Genomic DNA, 23,470 nt, shown 5'->3' on the forward strand with positions numbered 1-23,470 from the left:
AGTTTATACATATGTATGATTGAAAAGACATGCATGTAAGAGATCGAAGGTTAAAGTAGTTGACTAATTGAAAGAAATTAAAACTTTTGCTGAACTTTGAAGAATAGTGTGAAATAATCGTGTTAGACTATTTAATCATAGAGTGATCGCGATGGAAAATCCCTTGCAATTACGCTTTCAATGATACGTTTCTAAATGTAACAGTGTTTGTAGAAATCGCTTGTATTTTTCGTGTGATAAGTACAAAAGTTGAAAAAAAAGAACAAATTTTTTTGCCTGTTAAATAATTTAAGAGCGAAGAAGTTCAAAGTTTTTATTTTACGTATTATTCTGCAATTAAGTAGTGCAAAATAATACTCTTACTTGAATCTTCAAAATTCTGCTAAAACATTGACATTCTCTTGAGAAATGGATTTTCTAATGCGATTCTGTTATCGTACAATCGATCACAGAATGATGAACGCTTTATCAAGCAAAAATAATCTGCAAAGAGCATATGGATTCTACATGTAAGAAGTTATCGATTGGTTTCCATTTTCCGTGGTAGACGTCTCTGACCGGTCTCTATTATATGTGCTTATAAGTACGTTATTGGTGGGAAAGGGTATAGAAAAATGATTAAATATCGTCGTCGATGCTCCAGAAAGCGTCGCATTTGAAAACTGTTAAAAGTGCAGGATAGTAGAATGACTTGGTCGCGTGCGAAAATGTGTCATGGACAGCGTATGATACAAGTCGACAGACTTTTCCGGCGTCTGCAATAAAGCCGCGATATGCAGATGACCGTAAAGTTGAGTGGCTATAACGGATCTTTATTGTGTTACGCAGATCCGTTCGAGTTACCGTGCTTAACGCCATTTATCGAGGATTATTACACTCCATTAGGATAAAGTATTTCATATATCCCTCATGTTTCTTAATTTCCTTAACTATGTTGCTTCGGTTATTTACAAGTCGACTGAACATTTTTTTTAACGTTGTACGATATTTCAAGCGTGAAGAAAATATGAAAAACTTATTGTTGGAATACACGATTTGCGGCCACAATTTTATGTTGAATATCTTCTTAAAACACTATAAACCTTTTGTCTTTGCTAAAATTATTATTGCGAAAGTAAGATTGGAAGCAAGATGGAAATACAAAAGCTCAAGAATCACAGCTTGGTTAACACCATTAAGGTCTAATTCTTTGTTTCCAGTCAATTTATATGATTGAGTTTTGTTCTCTGACATCATAATTATGAAAGGGATTTCCAAGAATTTGCTCCATTCTTTCATTCATTTTTTTCCCTTAGATTTTACGTTTTGCGCTGTAAATATTGTAATTTGTAATGAATACTATAAATACCGCGAGCAGAAACTTTTTAAGGACTCGAAGAAAATTTATGATAATATTAATTAAGATTCAAGTCCGTCTGTATGTAATTCAGACTTATTACTTTGATGATAATTAATGATAAGATTAAAGATCAACCGGGATCGTTTACCAAGTCTCTCATAAATTCAGAGAACAGTTCTCGTTTGAAGATGTTACCATTTTCTTTATTATTAAAGTGTATAGTTATATGGAATTTATATCGTTCTAAATTGCATATCAAAAAAATTGCTAGTCACGTCTGTTTAACTCAGCAAATATGTACATCTATTGGAATAATAATATTTTCACTTTAATTTGTAAAATCATATAAATGATGGAATTATGTAAATGTTACGTAAATGAATTATTCTTTAATTGTTTTCAACGGTACAAAACTCCATATCATTATTTTTTGTTATTTTCATTGATATAGATGCATGTACATAAATCGAGTATAAAATCCTTGATGAGATATAGAAACGAATGTTAATTTCTTATAAAAGCCATTATAATTTTCGCAACAAATTTAACGTCGATTAAGAATTATGACAAATATCTTGATCGATTTATATCACCAATCTATGATATTGATAAAAAAAATAGATTGTGTGAAGTTTGCTTGACCATTCTGAAGAAATTCTCCACAAACTGGCTCATAAACACCTCACCACTTCTTTATTCTTGCAAGTTGGTTAAATGCTACACGTAACATTCATATTACGTACAACAAGATTAGACTTGCGTGGAAAATCGGTAAGAAATAGTGGAAAAACCGTACAAAGAATTTATTTCAACATTTTCCATTGAAGGAGGATTCGAACTGGGGACCTCCGCTTTACTGCAACTGGCATCTTACCGATTGACCTAATGCTCACCTTACTCTCTACTTCTTTTCATACTTCATATAACATATATATATATATGTAGAAAAATTACATTTTATCTAAATTACTATTTTCTATTATCTTTTATTTTCACGATATAATGATTTTATAATTGGTTTATAATTGATTTGATTTGATAATGTAATTCCATTTTTTATTTTACCTATTCTTAAATTTTAAGGATAATTTAAAGAATGAATTCACGCAAGGATTCCACTGATGCAACAATTTGTACTTTCGTTAATCGGATTTCAACGATTACCTTGAACGTTGATCATTGCTTGGTTAGCGCGCATGGTCATGATAGCATATATGTATTTATTTAACTTATTATGACCGCGTGAAACAAATTTGACTATCATATCGGTAATTATTTTCTCGTTTGTGTTTAGAGACTAGAAAATAAATTGTTCAATTACTACTGCATACGTAAGTTGTGTAATTTGCTACAAATATAACCTCCAATTATTTCTTGTGCTCATATCACAAAATATTATTTCAATATCTGTTACAATTCATTTCTTTAAAACATAATTTGCTTGATACTAAAATATTCGCATAACATATTCAGCGAAATTATTTAAAAGAAAATTACTACCGCGTATAAAAGTGCGGTATTAATTTGGTTTAAAAATTACGATAAAATTTCTATAATGCAATTTCTGTAATATTTCCATAAATAATCATTTAATAAGAACCATTTAATGTTTTCACGCTTAAACTTTTATAACTTATTACAAATTATAAATTTTTATAACTTTTACAACTAATAGCAAGGGAAATAACGAAGCGACCCGATTCCGAGAGGGATCACCCTATATATGTATGAACTAAAGAAAAACCAGACTCTAGATATATATCTATTTACGGCATGGCACTTAATTGAAACAGTTCATATAGCGATTGCAGGTTAATATATGATATAACCCCAAGGCAATTGGCTTATTCGCACGTACATCTATCTTCTAGTTTTACCTATGACAGATGTTCTGGTTTTGATTATTAATAACTAATATCATATTAATATTTTCAGAGTTTGTAGCATACATTCTAATTGTAAAATGTTTTCAATATATGTATGTTAATCAAATCTCTTTAATGCAGTCAGTAGGATCATAAACTCACTAGACGCAGAGTAATTTTTAAGAAACGCGGCGCCATCGTGTATTTCCTTTTTTCATTTGTCATTGCAAAGTTTGCTTAAACTTACAAGCTACTTTGTTTTCTTTTCTCTGTACGTTTCATCTGAGAATGGTAAACGAGGTGAATATGCCGTCGCGTTATGCGTTAAGTACACAAACATCGGTAAGACGATGGAAATTTATGGGACTTTCATATCGAGATACGTAAACACTAGTGCATACGAAATAACATAGAGACACTATGCAGAGCTTACATTTCAAGCTCCAATCAAACTTATAGTACACAACAAGATTTCAGAGAACTAGATGAAACGGACAATTTTATGCAGATTAAAAGATGGCGTTACGAGATATAAAAAGCATATTTCTTTCTAGAAAGGCACGAAAATTATTTTCCTAATTTAAGGAGTATTCTAGTATACTCAGGGAACCACGTAAGAAGTGCACTGATCGTTAAACGGCACACGACAGCCACCGAACGGAAATCCAATGAAGATATACAAAAACATAAAAGTTTTTAACGACCAAGTAGGTTAAAGCCTCAAGTACTTCTCAAAAATGAAATTTCCACTCGTTCATCGCTTGATAACGATATGTATCTAATTTTCAAAAATTATATACGCGGTAATGAAAACGAAACAAAGTTCATGATACAACTGGAAAGCACATTATCATGTTCATAGAAAATTAATTTACCTCATAATACTCGAATGATCTATTCTTGATATTCAATTGATACAAGCAAATACATATTTGAATTTTAGTGAAAAAGATATGACATACGATAGTCGTATATTTTTGTAAATTATTGTAGGACAGTAATCGTGTCATTGCATTACCAAGAACTAAAATATACTCTACTAGCGACCTCGCACTATCGGCTACGTAATTAGACGTGACTTCAGGCAAGTCTTTGCGTTTTTGCCGAAGCCACCGCGCGACTTCCGTTCGTCGTGTCCTCGAGAGGATTGGAGGACTCACCTCGAAGACCTCGAGTTCCAGCGTGTCAACCTCGACGCTCATCGTCTATCCTACGCAAACTATAAACCTTGTATAAGGCCAACCTCTTCTTCCTCGTGGCACTTTAGCCGTGCCGACGAGACGATGTCCGCCTCGCCTCTTACATATTTCCACCTGGGTCCCTCCTCTTCTTCGTCCTCGCGAATCATTGCAGGTGCAGGACGGCATTAGCCCGTTAACTCTGTTTTCGTTGAAACACGATGCCTGTTTACGTTCACGTTTCTACTAATCATCCGATGGTTGTGTCTTTTAACCGGCATCTTTTTTCCAATAGTAACATGTACTATTTTGTGTTACGAGGATCTCACTATTTTTCGTAAATAACCACTTAATGAAGTATCACCGACAATCTGATGATTTTATCGCACGTGTTTTTGAGTTTTCATTTGGCAAACGTCGTTGGTTAGTTCACAAGAAATCGTCGTAGCGTGATTTCACGTTGCTTCCTCTACGATGATTCTTCTACCGAAGGAACAACAAATGCGTAGCGACAGTGTCACGTGATAGTATCAACACAATGTTTTCGTGACGAAGACTGGGACCATTTGAGGTCGTTGAAAGAAGATCTATCGTAAGAAGGCGCAATTTTCGATATCTGCTAGTGGTGGCGCGGACTTCCTACGTGGTTGAAGGGGGTTTCTGTAAAGAAATCATCTTGTCACCTGATCCTGCGTGCATATATAAGGATTCGTTTACCGTTACACGTTCGTAAAGTGTCATTACTGCGTCGAAATATTGCGTGGAAATTAGGAAACGATTTCGAAATGTTAACGCTAAAATTGAATCATCCGATTGTCTGAGGTATGAAACATCACAAAGAAACATCGGCCAGAAATATCAAGCTATTTTTGTTTAAAAAATACGTATGTTATGAACACATTGACCTCCGCTTAACGATGTTACTTTCATTCGTGTTTAAAAATAAAATGAAAAATAAAAGTCAAGCGAAGTTTTCCGTTGTCTATTACGAAAGATTCTTGGCAAATTTAAATCAAAGTAGAATTATCGCTTCCACTTCATACGATGTCGGACGTATCTAACGTAACCCTCTAACATGGAATTTGATTAATTATCAGGGAACAAGCATCGCAATCATCTGTAGAGGTTATTTCTCGATTAAATCGTTAACGTTATATGTAAAATGAATGGGAATGCAGATACTGTACATATACAAAAGCGTTACGTTGCTTGTATGCGGTTACGTATAAATTTTATACTTGTTGCATGACATGTGGGAACGCTGTTCAGTTGCATAGGATCGATATTTAATTTATTATCGGAGAATTTCAGAGATCGACATTAATTAAGAAACTTCAGCGGAACATTGTTTTCCGATGTATGCCTAAATAAGAATATGGCCAACCTATTCCTGGAATTTTGTAACGCTGCGACGATATTACATTACACAGAATTTAGATGATATAGGTATCTGCTCGAGACTTATTAAAAATATACAAATTTATTTTAAAACTTCTAAAGTCTCACGATAAAACATTTTTTAAGAAACTTAGTTACGAAAGCAAATGAAAACCAACCAATAATATTGTTACTAAGATAATAATAATATTTCTATGAATAAAGTACATCGAGATAGACTCGCATGTTACGGAGAATGAATTTCTGTCTCATACGATTACGTGTACATCTGAATTACGTAGTCGTCACAATGGCATAAAAGGCATAGAACTACGAGTATACTACAATAAATAACGAAACGCGTGTGTATTTTTCGTTTGATAAATAAGATTCCCCTTGTTGAAGAAGATAGAGGGGGCTAGGGAAGAAGATTCAATTTAACAATGCCCCCCGTTGATAGAAGGAGCACGCGACAGGCGCGAATCCTTTTTAACAGCGATGTTTTCTTCGCTTGTCCTTGATTCCGTATACACGAATGATGTCAACGTGTTCGACGAAGCCGCTTTGGGCGTCTACGAATAAAAATATCCGGTGTGTGTACCTCCTTAAAGTATTAGCGGTTCGCCACGTTGTGTCTTGATCTACAGTACGGCTCGAGATTTCCAGGGAATCCATGACGAAGAAGAGCAAAACCGCTCCGCTAGCCGATCTCCTAAGACGCGAGAGCTACGATAATGGCTCTTACGTAAGATGCCAGTGGCTCTCAATCGGTGGCAATTCTGTTGTCGTTTTCGCGGAAATTGGTTTTACCGTACGAACGCAGTCTGATGTTTCTATCATTGTAAACACGCGACGACTAGACTGTATGGACGCACCATGAAACTATTTTGGAGTGTGCGGCCGATGCTACCAACTTTACCGAACGATAAATCGGAAATACGCGCGCACAGTACACTAACGTTCATAAGTATCTAAACGCTTTGGTAGATTTGTTTTTGCAAATTAATTACGAGTTAAGCTCCAGAAGCAGTATCTATCATGTGCTTTCTTGTAAAGTCAATAGACTATAGATTTAAATGATCTACTAAAAAATAACAGTAGTATATATTTTCAATTTATAATTAAATATACAATTCGTCCATACCGACCATTTTATATATCATTGTTTGAAATAACGTGGTAGTCTGCCAGTCTAAAAGAATCTTCTTTATTTAACTTAGAGCTCAGAAAATTAAACTATCTTTTGTGATAACAAAATATAGTTCTACTAGCTTGGATTATTTTAGAAAATATATAAATATCTTATCGCGTTATGATATTCTATTATAGAACAGATAAGAATAAAGAATAGAATCATTGTAAACTTTTTATCCCCAATTTCTTGATTAAATTATATCTTGTGGAAGAGAAGCAAATTGTCCAAATACTTTAAGCGGTATTGTATAGGGTATAGACGGTAGAGCTCGTATTCAATCGCGTCTTGGTATCTTTCGAAGGCTTTCAGCCGGATCAATTATAAGATTTCTTAATGTGATTTTATGCTACGTCATCTTTTTATACGAATAATTATTGATTGTCCTCGAAATTCTCTTCTAATACCGGATACGCTCGATATTTTCGTCCATACGAAATCAAAATACACACCCATGTTGCAATCGTAAATATTGTTGATTACAAAAACGGACGCATACGTGACGGAAGTTCATCGCTCAAAGCAAATTGATCGTTTCACGGACTTTTATCGTTACTCTTTTCTTTTCTAGGCGCACAAAACAGCACGAGATGAATAATCTTTTTTTTTTTTTCGTTCTTTTACTTGTTGCGTGGTACGACAAGGCAAAACATTTTTAAAACCCTCTGATCTATTATTATCGTTGTGTAAGCAAAGTGTTATAGTTTTAATTTAATAAGCGACGCGATGGTATAACACGTAGTTAGCATATAAATGTAATAAAAAGTATATTATAAGTTAACGATGAATTGAAAATGAATGATCCACAAAACGAAAATTGTTGAAATTTCTAAACTCGAATCTCTAAAGTTAACCCTGCAACGAACTACCGCAACACGGCTGAAACTTGCAACGAGATTCTTTATGATTCGTTTTAGCAGGGTTCACTTGAAATTTGCTTGAAAATACAGCCTCTCGCCGTCTCAATGATAATGGAAAAGCTAGAAGAGATCTCGTTTCCACGCCCTTCTTCTATTACGTTATTTCACTTCAGAAATAAACCCGGAGTTCGAGAAGGCTCTCGGCAGATTGTAAATTGGTTCTTGAAAAATGAGAAATCGTGTCGACGCCACGTGTAAACCTATTACATTAAGAATGAAGTGAGAGAAATAAGAAAAAAAAAATAAATAACGGAACAAATTTCCACATACAAATATAAACAGAAAAAAAGGAACAAAAATTCAATTTATCCTCTCGCTCTTTCCATTACGAGAAATCAATAACGTGTCTTATTTACCGGTTCGATCGAGCCTCGGCAATATAAGACTTTTCCAGTCTACACGATTGTTATATAATCCACATTTCATGCAACACATAAGATAACAGCGCTAAAACTCATTAACGAGAAACGGCAAACATCATTCGCAAACTTTTTACTTTGGAAGCTGCCAGTCTTAAATCCAATAGTTGGCACTGATTCGGCTAGTTCGAGTTATCGACATCAATGAGAAATACATATCTGTTTAATTGCATCTTTGTGGTAGCCAAATATAACGTTCTTCGTTTCTTTTTTCTTTCTTATATACATCATCAAGAAGAGGAATAAAAGAGGTTCCCTTACTCTTTTTTTTTTTTTTTTTTTTTTGTAGAAGAAAGGAAGGGCAAATGTTAATGAGAATGGGAAAGTACAGACATTTGCGTTGTATTTGGAAAGTCTCAAAGAGGTAGGCGACGGAAAACAAAAAGGGTCGCAATTCCAATGACAAATGGAAGGCGTTGTTACACCATGCGTTTCCTCCGTTGGTGAGGAATTTTAACGGAATTTAGTACGCACGCTGTTATAGACAGTGTCGCGATATATAATGAGTTTAGCGAGTTTCCAAGTATCTACAAAATGGCAAGCAGAAGACATAGAAGTACGAATGAGTATGTAATCCTTCAAAATTATATCTTGTATAAATAATCTTAAATAGCTAGATTTAAAACGATTTTCTTTTATGATTTGTAACCAGACTCCAGATGTTTATGCATTTAAGGGGAATTTAAAGATGTAAAAATGTAAGGAACCCATATAATATGCGAGTATGGACATATAAAGTATTCAAAGTAAAGTACTTGTTATAATATCTATGGGGTGAAACAGATGTCTATCTGGGTTTCACAAAAATGTGAAATTAATTCATGAAATTTATTTTAAGTTATACAATTGTCAAAATAGTAATCAACTAGAGAATTCATAAAAAAAGAGAGATAAAATGAGAAATCGTGAAATAAAATATTTTTTTAGTAGCTTAACAAATTTCATCGAATAATACGTTTGGAATAATTGGTTATATCAATTTTTAGTATTTTTAGTATTGTTGTTTCAGGTTGTATACTCGAATGTTGAGATCTTTTCTCACCTCTTTATATATATATATATCTGTTATAGCGTGTAGTAGTTGGCGTTATTCATGCTAGTTTGTTTATTATTGTGCAACTATTCATTTATGGAAATGGATAAGGAAAATTAATAATAGTGTGCGAAATATTTATTGTACGCGGTCGGTTTAATGCTCGTGACGTTCCATTTCGATATTTCCAGACTACGATAACTATGTCGACTTCCTGAGGCTAAATACTTCGTAATGACTCAATTTCGTGAAATTCGCGCAGAGAAACGATTGCTAAATGATTAAGAAAATGCTTCGTTGCATTAAACAGGAAGATTATCATTCGGTTAAACATCTATTGTTTATATTTATAAATATTATATCGCCAGATTACATCTAAAAACTCATCGATTTTTAAATCTGCAAAAATTAATTCGAAATATAAGCTATTTAATAAGATAGAAGTGTGGCAGTTATCCAATAAAATTTGTAACATTTAACGATAAGATCAGACCTTAAAATAGGTTACTTTCCAATTCTTTCTTATATATTAAGCAATACACACAAACAATATTTTATTGGAGACCCGGGAAATCTAAAAATTATCAGGTAAATTATAAAAGAGAGCATTTTCTTAACAATGCTCTATACAAATAGAATGTATCGAAAATAAATTTTTAATGTCAACTATTAAATATTTGAAAGAAGAGAGGTTTAATATTCCCGACATTTTTATTGAGGTCATAGTTTCAACACGTTGCGGAGTATAATAAGGAGGTAACAATATCATCTACAATCATCGACACCAATCACAAGCAAGTCATTTACGGGTAGATTTACATTTGCTTAGGAAATTGCTAAATGGGCGCCGTCACTGGCGTCAAAGGTGCTCGAGTGATTCTGTGTCTGTTACGCCCATTTCATTTCTTTTGTATTATACCATCAATAAAATGCTAAAATAGATGGACAACTAACCTGATTTGAAAAGAATTTAATAACGCGCGTCAGACCATATTCTAAATGCACGGCTATAGACGATGAACAGACAACTATTCCAGACGAATAATCGTCGTCTATGGAAAAAGGTAGTTTCTATTAACGCATACACGTTATATACGTGGGAAACAATGAAATATACGTATGTAGACAAAAAATTATATCTATCAACGAGCTTGACAATCCTAACGACTAAGTAGGTGATACACTGTAGCTACTTAAACGTCTGCAGAGCAGCGTTTCAACGACATATATATTCGCCTAAATGTATTATCAGATGACTCGTATTGTTGATTATCCTGATCGATTATCGGCATCTGATAGGAAAATCGTCAAATCGATCGTATCGATTCCTGGTTGTTTGGTTGATTTTATACTATATAATCTATAGCTGAAATACGATACGAGATAAACGTTTCCTAATTTCCCAGTTCGACGTTAATAGACGTTACGATCATTTTCTACGGCAGTATATGACCTTCGTTTTCTTTCTAAGGGAATCAGGTTACCTCGTTGTTTTCGCAGTCAGTGCAAGGGTACAGGCGGTCGAAGCGCCCGCGTCGACGAGGGCGACGTCGTTATAACGATCGCCGTTGATGAGAGAACATATCGAGGCCGTTTAACGTAAAATTTCGCCAAGAAAATTATTCACTTTGATTCACGCACGGGATAAACGTTTGAAATGTTTGCCACGGTAATCAATAGTTCAATGATGATGCTTCCTTCGAAATACGTCTGAAGGAACCAACCATATAGAAATCCACACTAGAATGTCGCACAATGTCGACGATGACAGCAACGAATAGATCGAGATGCGACACGAGATGATATACTCCATTTACGATTTCTAGGATAAACCGATCAATCGGTGCGTGTTGGGTGGGCACCATCTATCGTTTCGGCGATTGTCGAACACATCGGGCACCGCCGGCATTCTATGTTTTTTGCCACTGTCAGCACTATCGTCACCATAACCATTATCTCCGACACCTCTTCGACTTGAATTATATGCTACTATTTACAGATTACCATATCGCGGAATACAGGAATCGAAAGTTACACGTCGTATAACCGCGTATACATCTCACGTCTCTCATGCACTGCACGAGGGTGCCGTTGCACGACGGCGTGCTTTGCACTTCGAACAGTACAACGAAGACCCGAGTCGTCGAACGAGGTATTGTTCGATGATCGTCGAGAGACTTCAAGGCGTCGTCCCTTGACGGCGCCACAAGTCACCTCGCCGGTGGTGCCGTGAACATTTCAAGGCAACAACCACCGCGTTCGTTGTTGTCGGGAAACATCCACCGCTTGGGGGTAAAGAGGATTGCTACGTTAGCGATTGCCAGAACAGTTAAGCCTTTTGAATCAATGTTGGAGGTTTCAGCGCGAAACACATAGCGGAAGTTGTGTAACATGTAATAATGTTTTTACTTGTTGCAATGTGAGCTAGATATCGGATGCGGTTCGTAGAGGGAGTTATCAATCATTCGATAAACTTTAAACGTCCATGAAACGCTATTATGACAAATGTAACAATAATAACATACACTGTATCGTTTCAACAGTTGGACAAGGAGATACTTTTCTCATTAATCAAAGATTAGATTCAGATGGCACTATACAAAAGCCTTAGATCACCTATCATAATGATCTTATAATGGTAACTACAGTAAGCTACGCTAGAACGAATGAAATTAGTCCTCGAACCACATTCGTTATAGCATCTGTTCGTTGCAACATATATCGAAACATATGTATATATTTAGAAGTAACTCGTCCCAGGCCCACAGTTAAAAGCAAGATTATCACCAGTACAACTGTTTGAACAATCGTAAAATGTAATGTAAACTAAAAAATAAGTGATAAAAACAATATGAAATTTACTTATTTAATGGGAATCATAAATTGATGAGGCAATCATATTCGCCAGCCTTCTTCAGCTTTCGTTATCTTTCCATAAGCAACTCGCTGTGCCCATTGATTGTGATATTCGGTACTCGTTCATCCTGGACCACGTTAGTTTATAGTATTATTCACGAGTTATTACGTTACTTAGTTGTCTTCTACGTGATAGATATTACTGAACGAGAGAAAGAGAGATTCGAACATACTCGTATCATCAGTTAGTGTTTACTCTTTACGATCGTAACGAACGCGGAGTAAAAAAGTCGCCGGAACGACCGATATTTCTTTGTGCTCGTTGTAGCATCTTTCTACGTTATAGAATTCTGACGTTAGTCATGAAAGTTGTTCGTTATAGCATACCTTACTGTTATAATATTTTCAAAAATATTTCTACATATTGTTGTATATACATTTTTAGATATTCTCTTACAAATTGTTAAGATTACTTTCTCTCAGGGCTCTACTTAGAAAGTAAGTTATATGAAGAAAGGGAAGAAGAACGCAATAATGTATTGAAAGATTATACAAGAAAGATCAGATAAAGTATCAATTGTTAATTCTTGGATAAAACACTCCTTGAACAGTAACAACAAATTTAGAATAATACCAACTATTTTTATATACATTTATATAAACATCTCCCTCTGTTAGATGATTTAAGACTTTTGCACAGTACTGTACATTTGCATCAGACTACCGTTTACAATGAGAATCATCGTGCAAATATACACAGGCTAATTACAATAAAATTGCGTCAACAAGTATCACGAATTACGTGAGTTTTCCATTTATGAAGTTACCTGTATGTTAATCAATTTAATAATCACTCACCTTGCATAGGACGCGTGGCAGCGCTGCGCGACATTGTTTGTGTGGTCTGTTAGGCTGCAGCTCGGAGTTAGGCGCTTTTGGACGGAGTTTGTAGATATGTTTCGCGCGAGATGTGACGCCTGTTAAAAGTACTTCCTCAGCTCGAAGACTCTTCGCGACTGATTTTGTAAAAAATGCATCAAACTTACGGCACGTCCGCCGTGGTGTAAAAACGAGGGTAAAAAATGACCTTCTGCTCCCGTTTGACAATTGTGATACTGTTACGTGCGCTGTTACGTTGTTTCTCGCAGCTAGAGCTGTCGTTCGCGAATCGACAGTGGTCCCCGCCAATGGACACCAGGAACCAGTGTATCTTCTCGATATTGCAATTAATATCGTTTTACCGTTACTCCGGATGTTCGACTTCCGTGTTCCAAGAAGTTGATTATTATTATCGGCAACGTGGAGATAGAGAATCGGCAATTGTTTCAATTTACGGCGAAAAAGACGAGAGAAATTGAGGCACGTATAAGATAAAGATGACGCGTAGGCGGCCGTTTCCTTCGTACGACAAGCATCAAGTGTCGGATGTCTCGATATTCGACGAGAACGTTGAGGACAATGCAGGGCAAAGAACGGTGCCCTTGCGTTCAGGTCGGATATTCTGCGGCTAAATAATGGTGACAGGATATCCGGTGTGGGGGGTACGGGGGGTCCTTTGGGGGTGGCGTCCATGTGGGGTGAATGGTCACCTCCTTTCTTTCCTCTCTCCTACGACCCACCTCCTCCTCCAGGACCTCCTCGTCAGGGTGCCCCAGCTTTTGGTGTCCGAGAACACCTTCCCTGCTCGTCGCCAAGTTTCACTTACCCCCTCCCACACTGAGCTTTGCGAGCACACGCTGTAACAGAACGTGACAAACCTTTAATTAGAAATCAAACTTCGATAAGTTATAATACAAAATACATAATAAGTTAAAATACAAAATTGTTATTTTTATATACAAACTATTCTGGTTGTAATGCTTTCCATTTTCACTTTTCAATTTTAATGCATCTTCAAATGTGTATATTTTAGTGGAACAGTTTTCTGCCCTTTCTAGTTCAAATCTAGTGTCTATCATTGTAGACAAATATGCGAAAAAAAACTGAAGTTTCATTATCTTTCCGAGTTATCTTTGCTTTTCTTCGTTCGACTTAAGATATTTAGTCGTTATATATTTTGTAACAAGTATACATAAAAGATAAATTACGTAGAGAACCTCAAATATTTTGATGTATCTTGGGAAATGAAAAAATTCTAAATGAAACATTTTAATTCAGCATTATGAGCATGTTTCATGAAAGAAAATACAGATAGAAAGATTTGTGAGATCTTTTATTTTTAGAAGAAACATCATGACAAAATAGACATACGTATACAACGATCAAGTATGATACATAACAAATCATGATGGTCCTTGAATAATCAATTTGCTTTGGACAAACGAAACCAATTTGCAATCAGATAATATTGTTGCGCACCACCTGCACAGTTATTGTAGTATTTTCCCTGTTATTAAATGTGGCATTGAAAATGTTTGAATAAATCGATTCAAAGTGATATGCTCTTATCACGAAATCTTTGTCCTGTAACACTATTCGACTAAATACCACCCAGAAATACTCCATTGATATATTTTATATTTACGGTGAGATCACTTCCTGTTTCCAGGAATAATTTTAATTCATCTTAATGGTTGAATTCTATAATTTTATCAATATAATAAATTTTATTTCGATGAGAAACTGTACCTGTCCCGAAAAGTACAGCTTGACTGTAAGTGCAGAATTTAGAATTATTGAATCGCACTTTATCGTGTTTCATCATTTTATAGCAAGAGGGAAGCAAAATAGCGACGTGAACAGAAGTTAAGTAAACTAAGTAAAGTACTTGGTACGAAGAATCTATAACTTGTATCATTTTCATCATCGCCAGTGCATTTTTAAGCAACCACGCAATTCGTGCAGCAAGTGGAATATGAAAGCCGAAGGGCAATGGGTCAGAACTACACACAGCTGATCCATAAGAACCAACAAGCTTAGCGGTCAATCGAAGCAAAGTCGCGACGTCCGCGATCTTATTCCGTATGCATGTATCCTTGGAGTAAAGTTTTTCATATCTGACGTGTTCGTACATAACGAAGAGTTGCATTAATAAAGCAGGGAACTTTTTTCACGTTATAAGTTTATTAGAAATCACGATGAAACACGCCTACTATAACAACTTCACATTATCATTTTCTCTTGAATAATACCTAACGTTTCTTTTTTTTTAAAGCACATGGCCGTAGCTGAATCATAAAGGATAACGACACAATTTAATTTAGATTTGAATTAGATCACTTAATTTGAAATATTTAATTTTGATATGTTTTATTTTACGTTTCACGTGATAAATGCCATTGATGGTCTTTGTTAGATATAATACAAATTACAACGCAATTCACATTAAAGTTAGATTACTTAATTTATAATAAATATTTGATTTTAGCAATTTAGTATTTTATATCTTACGTGAGACGTGTCATAAATGACATTTATTACATAAAATTAGAGTGAAATATAATAAAAATAAAAATTCAGTAACTTGGCTCAAATCGATGATTCGTCAATAATTCAAGGATATTAATTAAACGTTATTTGCACTTGAGGCAAGTTTCAAAGGTATATGAAAAAATGATGCGATAATATTCAACAGCAGGGAGTTCCGACAGTGTTAAATTCTTCATAGTTCCATTTCCGTTTCGCCTGGTGGTTTCGCCTGATATCGAACCGAACAACGCGTGCTTTGCTCGCCCGCTTGAAAATCATTCCACCTTCCGTAAATATCATAGGTTACCTTTACCAGTGATTCATCGAAACACCAGTTGATTGGAATCAACGCGTTGAATGGTACGATCAGCAGCCGAATTACGGTAATCTTTGGGTACATTCTGATTTAAAAGGAAACGCTATAAACAGCGTATGTACGTATAGCATCGTACAAGTAACAGTATGGCTCATAAAATGAAGTTTGATAAATCAACCAACTGTTAAACTCTAACTAACATGTAGTTACAGATATGTAGAACTAGTTTTATCGTTATAGAATCATCGACTTTTTAATATACCCTTTATAATACACTTAGATCATATTTTCAGAATGTTATGGGGATATGAAGTATAAAAAGCACAAAAAAAAATATTTTTAAACTCTGTCTTTCGAAGGTGAAAGGTCCAGCAAAAGTTAGTCAGCCGATTGCCAAAGCACTTTCGTACTAACTTTCGTACAAATTTCTATTGAATACAATTTTTCTCATTTTTATCATAAAAAAAACACGATTACGTACAATATAAGGTTTCAGTTATTTTTAATAGACTAAAGAAAATGATAGAAAACGAAAATACCAAAACAGCTTCAAAAACTACACCCATATGTCGTACTAAATACAAATTTTATTGTACCTACACTGTGAGTCAATTTTACGAATAATAGATGTCACCTACCCCTGTTCTTCTAGATCAGAATATCTTCAGGATCATCGTTCTTGTATCAAAAGTTACAAAGCTCCGGTTCTACGAATCAATGTGGTCAAGATTACTCTTCTTGAAGCGCCGCGTCGGTCGTTCGGAAAATCGGTTTAGGGGATGACGATTTCGATATTAAAAGCTTTACATTGTAACGGTGACAGAGGTGTAACGTTAGCGGATCGCACCTGTCGCTATTAACAAAAGCGAAATCGTGCTACTAGCGACACTGACCGTCGACCTACATGGAGAGTTCTTCATTGACGAGCATTTTTCATTCCCACTGTATTTGTGACCCCGATAAAACGGTATTGTAGGAGCAATCCTATGGGCTCACAAACACGCAACAATCACAACCCTATCGACTGAAAGCGGCGTTAATCGACCTTTAACTGTAGCCTTTGTCGGCCCATTTCCGAAATTCTACAATGCACGGCAAATATTCGCACGAAAATTTCATGCTTTTCTTCCTATTTTTATCCTCCCTTCGCTGTTTAAAAATACTTTTTACGGTAGTTATTTATAGCGAGCCATTAAAAGGACGAAATTACGCGTGCAACTCGTCCTTTATTGTAGAACTAATATGAAAGAGAATTGTAGGGAGTTCAAGCTTTCAAAGGGTGTAGATATTTATCAACTACAATTTGTTTCAAAAGTTACTTAAATGAATATTTTTTGCTGCTTTCATACATGCTTTTATTACGCGTTATAGAAACTGCAAATAAAACTTCGTATTTCGTAATTGAAACACTAATAGTTTCGGTTACTAACAGCACGTACTATCTCGATACGAAACTGAACACAAATTGAGATATTGATAAGTTAATAGTCGTATGATTATAATTTTTAGATAAATCTATTTGTGTAATTTTGTCGTAGTATTATACTATCTTTTGAGATAATAATACGTGTCATACGTATCATAAAAGTATGAAAAGTATGAAATATATAAATATAAAAGATATAAATATATTGAAAAAATAGAAAAGAAATATAGATATCATATAATAGCGTATATTTTATAATCGATAGATTCCTCTCTTTATACTTATAGTCATTAGCCTACAACCTACGACATTATAACTTTCGTCTTTACTCTATTTTACACGATTGTGCGACATAATAAAAAAAATTAACACATTAACGCCTTTCATGTTACGGGTATCAATCCTTCGTTTGAAATTTTATCTCTAGTTTTGAAAATAGTTCGAAATCGAATTATTAGCTTAGAAAGATAGTGGAGGGAAGCTCTCTCTGAGGAAACATCGAGTCTGTACGCTATTTCGGGGATTTGTTTGATGTTCGTGTCACAGGTTGTTTGCGATGACGTTCGAAGGTTTTAGCTATCGGCATGAATGAGAGTTTAACGTATGCTTTATCCTCCCTGGGATGTTAATTGAGTTAACGCCGTATACGCTGTGTGCGGAATGTAATCTGCAACTTGAGGCTTTGCGAGCGTTGCAACAGATTTTAGCGTGGCCGAGTGACACTCTAAACACGAGGAATTTACTCTTCCACGACTTTCAACTTTATATTTCTCTTAACTGCAATTTCCAAAGGTATACTTATGAATATTAACTTAGTGCTCGGCAAACTAACATGAATTTCATCATTTCAAAAGATAACACCGCGAGTTGCACGTACATTTGTGGTTATTAAGTTATACATCGTCATAAGTACAACTTCAAATTACGACAAAGATGAAAATTCCTAGACTTTCATTGACACTCCGCTTTGCAGTTGTGCATTGAAAAAAGAATATCTGAAATATGTATCTAGGCGTCAACAAGAAGTTATTAAACAAATATAATGTTTATAAAATAGCGTAGAAAGCAAACAAGTAAAAGATTAAATAACCAGTAGCAATTTTCTCAAATATGAAATAGCAAGAGTTACGAGTTAACGATAAAAGAAAAAGACACGAAAGGAAATCCCTAAAAATTATTTCGATTAGACGTCGTCAAGTTTTGAAGAATTTACGTATACGTTCGAAGTTAAGTACGAAGTATGCAACTTTGCATTATTTAAATCTGGTCGTATTAAAACAAATAATAAGTTTGCAGGGCCACGTATTATTAGTAGCAGTCATAAGAAATTATGGAGTTGGATCAATACTGACGCTCTTTCTTTGGGTGGTCAAACGTTTGAAATCGCGTACGAATTGACGTATTTCACAGAAATAACGAAAAATCAATAGGTTTTTAATAGGGTCGTGGCTAAAACATAATCATAGAGTGTGCCAATTTGTCAACGATTTCCACGAACACCGATATAATTTAATGGAATAAATGGGAAGGACGATGAAATCGACACGATAACGAGGTTAACGATATACAGATGAGCGAACAAAGGAATTAGCAATTTCAGATTAATCGTTCGATGCAGACAGACTTAATTTGTAATACTAAAAAGTACTCGAGTATAACAATACGTACACCTTTTATACCATGCATAAGTATACAGTCGTAAAAGTTCGATGTAGAATTATTTTAAACACATAGAAATCAGTGATGATTTGCACGAGGCTAAAAAAATTGAGATTATTCTTAGACAAATTTATAATGCTTATCAGTTACCGTTATCATTACGCTACTGTTCATATTTATTCGAACGACGTAAAATATCGATGGGCTAGTTACTGCGATAATTGAAATTTAAGATATCATAGTCAATGCACGATGAAAATTGTGTTAATTAATTGAACGACAAGTCCATCCAGTAATAACAACTACGTAATTCCTACCTTATGTTTTGTAATCAAACTGGCCTATGATTTATAATTAGGAGTAGCTATAGAAAATCAAGAAGAACTTTAAAGAAAATATATCCTTAAAAAAGGATTGAATTTCGTAGATATTGAACATAGAGAAGACTAACATTTTTCTTTGTATCGTAATGCATCTTTCAACGATATATACATACATGTGAAAGCTCGCGTATGTATGTGCATGATACTTTAATCAGGGAATCAAACGCAACGTTAATCTCCGACAAATGTAATCTGTGACAATGAAAAATTTCAAGTGAAATTTATATTAAATGATTTATGTATAAACAACGACGACACTAACAGTAATCAAAGAAACGATTATATTGACCAGTGAAGATCAAGAACGTAATGTCACAATAAAGATAAATTAAATCATACGATAGATTACACCGAGAGTAGAACAAATAAAAAAGTCGCATATGCAGACGATACATACGTGAAAAATGCACTGTCCATACGAGATACAGAGGTCGTCAAGGGGTTAATTTAGATACACAACAGTACCATATACGATGTTGTTTCAGCTCGCGCTTGCTCAAAGAAATCAATTTAGTTCTGTTTCAGTGCTCTCTTGTTTTAAATCGGCACAGCGCAGCGTCCCTGTTCCAATCGTTAAAATGCGAAGAGAAGAAAAGAAAAAGAAGCATTCGATATCAACTTTATAATAATTTTTTAATAATAATTTTATTCAAATAATTATCGTATAATAAAGGCAAATGATAAGGAACAGCTGGAACAAATAGAGTTCTTCGTGTCACGTGTATTTTAAACGTACGGGTATTAATGTGTCAGCATTTTAGTTCGTGCAATTTTTAGTACGCGAGTACTCGTGTAGTGAAGTATATTTAGCAAAGCGAAATACGTGTACACGATAGTCTATATTATTGTAGCGATCTGTTTATACATTCTAATTCATTCTACAAAAACATGGTGTACAAGAGAAATATAACTTTTTGTGAGATCGAGTTCAAGACCGTATGTAACAATTATAAATTATAATAAAGTTTGCTTTTTTTTTCATAATTAATTGCATTTTCTCCTTTTCTGTTCCGTACATAAGTACATGCATATATATGACCATATCATTGGAATTCATACAACGAATATTTTATGTGTAAAAGCATTTATGAACATAGGTTTTTAATGTTCCAGCACACGTATCAGATACTCCGTTCAATCGTTTTCGATTCGTAACTACGAAGATCGCAGGAAAAGAATAACCCATTAAATAACTAATTTAAAAAAATTTTATTAATCATAAATTAACTTTGCTGTTGGCAAAAATTAATCGTATCTACCAATTACTATATGTATACACGTTCCTCGGTTGACGCACATAATCCATCACTGCTCGTACATTATCAATCCTAGCCAGGCTAACACGAGCCATAAAACGAAACACAAGAACTTCAAATTTCCCGTCATCGTAGACGAATAACCACGGTGTTTATCGAACACGAGTCGCTAAAACAAATAAAAGGGGGGGAAGAAAGAATTGTATTATTTCTGTAAGGCACATCGCCACTGCAAATGTTTGATGACGATAAGGAGCAAAGGTATCTCACGTCGCTGCAAATATCATAACGCGAAACACTGTGGGTTGTAAAACAGTCGAGATAACGTTTAACGCTCGGTAAACGCTCAGTCATCGTTTATCGTTTCAAAAAGGTGACCAATAATTTGTATCTTCTTCATGTCAGCCACCACGTTCTCCGCAAGTTCAAACAATTTACCTTTCACCCTTCGCAATTAATATGTATCGTCGTGCCAGCAGCAGTTTCTCACTGATCACTACGTGTGATGTATATCGTTTCGAGTTTTCCTGTAGCGTTTTGTATTCTTATTCTCGCGATTGCGTTATCTTGCTAACTTAAATCTTATAGATATCGTGCGAGATTTTGTATCTTATTTTTCGTCGAGAGGTTTCGAACGTGACGTTCTACGCAAACATCTTTTAGATAGCCTCGCACATGTTGATACGTTTAGAATTGATACGTGAGAAACTGCTATATTTTGAAGGTACTAATATTGTTTGTGATGAATTTTTTTATCATTTATAAGATGCTTTATAGGATGTGTATATAGCATATAGGGTTCATATTTTCGTGAACTAAGAATATGAAATTCGAGCAGAGATTTGTTTCATTCATTAAATAAATAGATAATGTTGCAGATTACACAGCCATCCGTTTCTTTCGTTTATTTTGGTCACAATGCCTATCTTATATTTAGTCATTACCATAATACATATCGCATATTCGCTTCCCATTAGTGATTTAAACAAAGAACAGTTATCTCATATTATCTACATTACAACATATCTTTATTATTACAAATAACGACTATGTATCTATTTGTACTGTTTAGATCTAAACTTGTTAATTTGGTCTATGAAATTAATAATTTTTCACCCACTACATATCAAAGTGGGTACGATGATACTTTGTCATCAATTTCTCTATTTTGTTTGACGATATGTAATAATTATGAATTACGTTTTTCCAAATAAAATTTTTCATTGCTATAGAAATTCTCACTGTAGTATAGATCAAAGTTGCTGTATCTCTTAAACGCATGACGATAATTTTTATACGATATTTTAGTGCCACGCCCTCTCCATAAGACTGAAAATTCTCGCTATTAAATGAATTTTTAAAAAGTGATTTCCAAAACTATCTCCCTAAAATTTGTGATCTGATAAAATTTCAAACAAAATTTAAGACCACTAGCTCCTATTGTACTGATACAGTAAGATAAAAGTAGTAAATTTCGAAAAATCTATCCCTCAATAAAATATAAAATTGTAAAATATTGTAATTATCATACAGCGAAAGTATTTAGCAAAATTCGAAAATCAAGCTCGATTATTACTTTAAAAAATGACCTATTATTTGATAAGAAAAAAGAAATAAATAAATAAGAATATCATAATTATATACTTCCATTTGTTTAAAAAAAATTGTATGAAAGACGCAATCGTACACAGGAACGAATCCACCACCTGTTTGCTGACGCGTGCATACAGCTGAATCGACACTCCACGTTTTACCTCTAATTTTAGAGACTTGCACATGGTCACATAAAAAAGATTCACTGAAATCTTTATATTTTAACACTATCGAAATAAATGTACAAAAGTTAAGGATATATCTATAGAAAAAAATAGATTTCTCGTTAACACCTTATTGGTAGTATTTTTAAGAAATGAGTTCGAAAGTTCATACTTTTCAAATAGCAAGAACCAACGCATTTTCAATATTTACATACCACGGTATAATTATTTCAGAATAATTACGTTATAGTTACAGGACTACGAGGATCGCTAATTGGAGTTCGCCGTAGATAACATAAGTTTTAGTTAGAATAATGACAGGTATGGTCGTTAATCATTTAACTGTTTCTGTGCAGTTGTAAGTCGTGCACCGGATATTATAAACATTATTATAATTTTGTGCTCACAAACTTAGATATAAGCTTTTCGTTGAAACAAATCATAACTCTATCAAACCAGAAGACCAACATTCCTCTATTCTTTCGTCGGAATCGAGAGCTAAGAAACATGTATAATTTTATGATTCTGTTTCTTGAATACGATTTCGTTTAACTCAGAGTCCACAAAAAAATTGAAACTTGCACAAGAAGTGGCAACTAGAAGAATTTGCGTTGACCAGATCATAAAACCAATAAAACAACAATGTGTATCTGACGAATCAGACGCGTGTTCTAGTAATTCAGCACGTACAATTGATCGTAACATCTTCAAGCGCTGGTATAAATGACTAATATGCCTAGAACGACCATGATCCCGAGTTGATATTGCCCGATTTTGCAACTGTCGGGCCAGAAATAATTTCTGGTTGGGAGACGAATGGTCTGAAATTGATCTCGACGCCGGTCGCGATTTCTCGCTTTTGTACTCCAATCTTTTTCACGCACTGTTCCCGAAAAAACGAGGGGCAGCAGAGTTGAACAAGAGGAAACCACCAACGAGTAGAGTATATTTTGCTACGCCATACAAGACGTTTCCAGAGGGTTGGAAACAGAAGGGGAAGTAGAGATAATGGAAGAAGCAACTTAACGAGTGTACAGAAACAACGAAGAATGGCCAACGAAGAAAACATTTCAGAAGATGTCTCGA

General features: G+C 34.6%; 1 protein-coding gene and 1 long non-coding RNA gene across 13 annotated transcripts in view; one reads left to right on the forward strand and one right to left on the reverse strand.

The window, feature by feature from the left end:
* Positions 1-23,470, reverse strand: part of LOC126878061 (phospholipid-transporting ATPase ID) — a 73,286-nt gene that overhangs the window by 16,360 nt on the left and 33,456 nt on the right. For 8 of the 12 annotated variants that reach the window (XM_050640470.1, XM_050640468.1, XM_050640471.1 and 5 more), the window contains 2 exons: positions 13,038-13,915; positions 4,448-5,042 (listed from right to left, as the gene is read on the reverse strand). In XM_050640470.1, coding sequence (XP_050496427.1) covers positions 4,448-4,552 — 105 coding nt within the window. In that variant the 5' untranslated portion in view covers positions 4,553-5,042; positions 13,038-13,915. Of the gene's footprint in view, positions 1-4,364; positions 5,043-10,807; positions 11,491-13,037; positions 13,916-23,470 lie in introns of those variants that run through there. The other 4 variants (XM_050640476.1, XM_050640479.1, XM_050640472.1 and 1 more) reach the window with 4 other exon arrangements.
* LOC126878073 (uncharacterized) lies at positions 5,040-10,779 on the forward strand. Its single transcript, XR_007695552.1, has 3 exons — positions 5,040-5,204; positions 8,580-8,856; positions 8,943-10,779. It is a non-coding gene; the product is annotated as an uncharacterized LOC126878073 (long non-coding RNA).

This window comes from Bombus huntii, chromosome 2 (genome assembly GCF_024542735.1).
Source record: "Bombus huntii isolate Logan2020A chromosome 2, iyBomHunt1.1, whole genome shotgun sequence".
NCBI classification, from domain to species: domain Eukaryota; kingdom Metazoa; phylum Arthropoda; class Insecta; order Hymenoptera; family Apidae; genus Bombus; species Bombus huntii.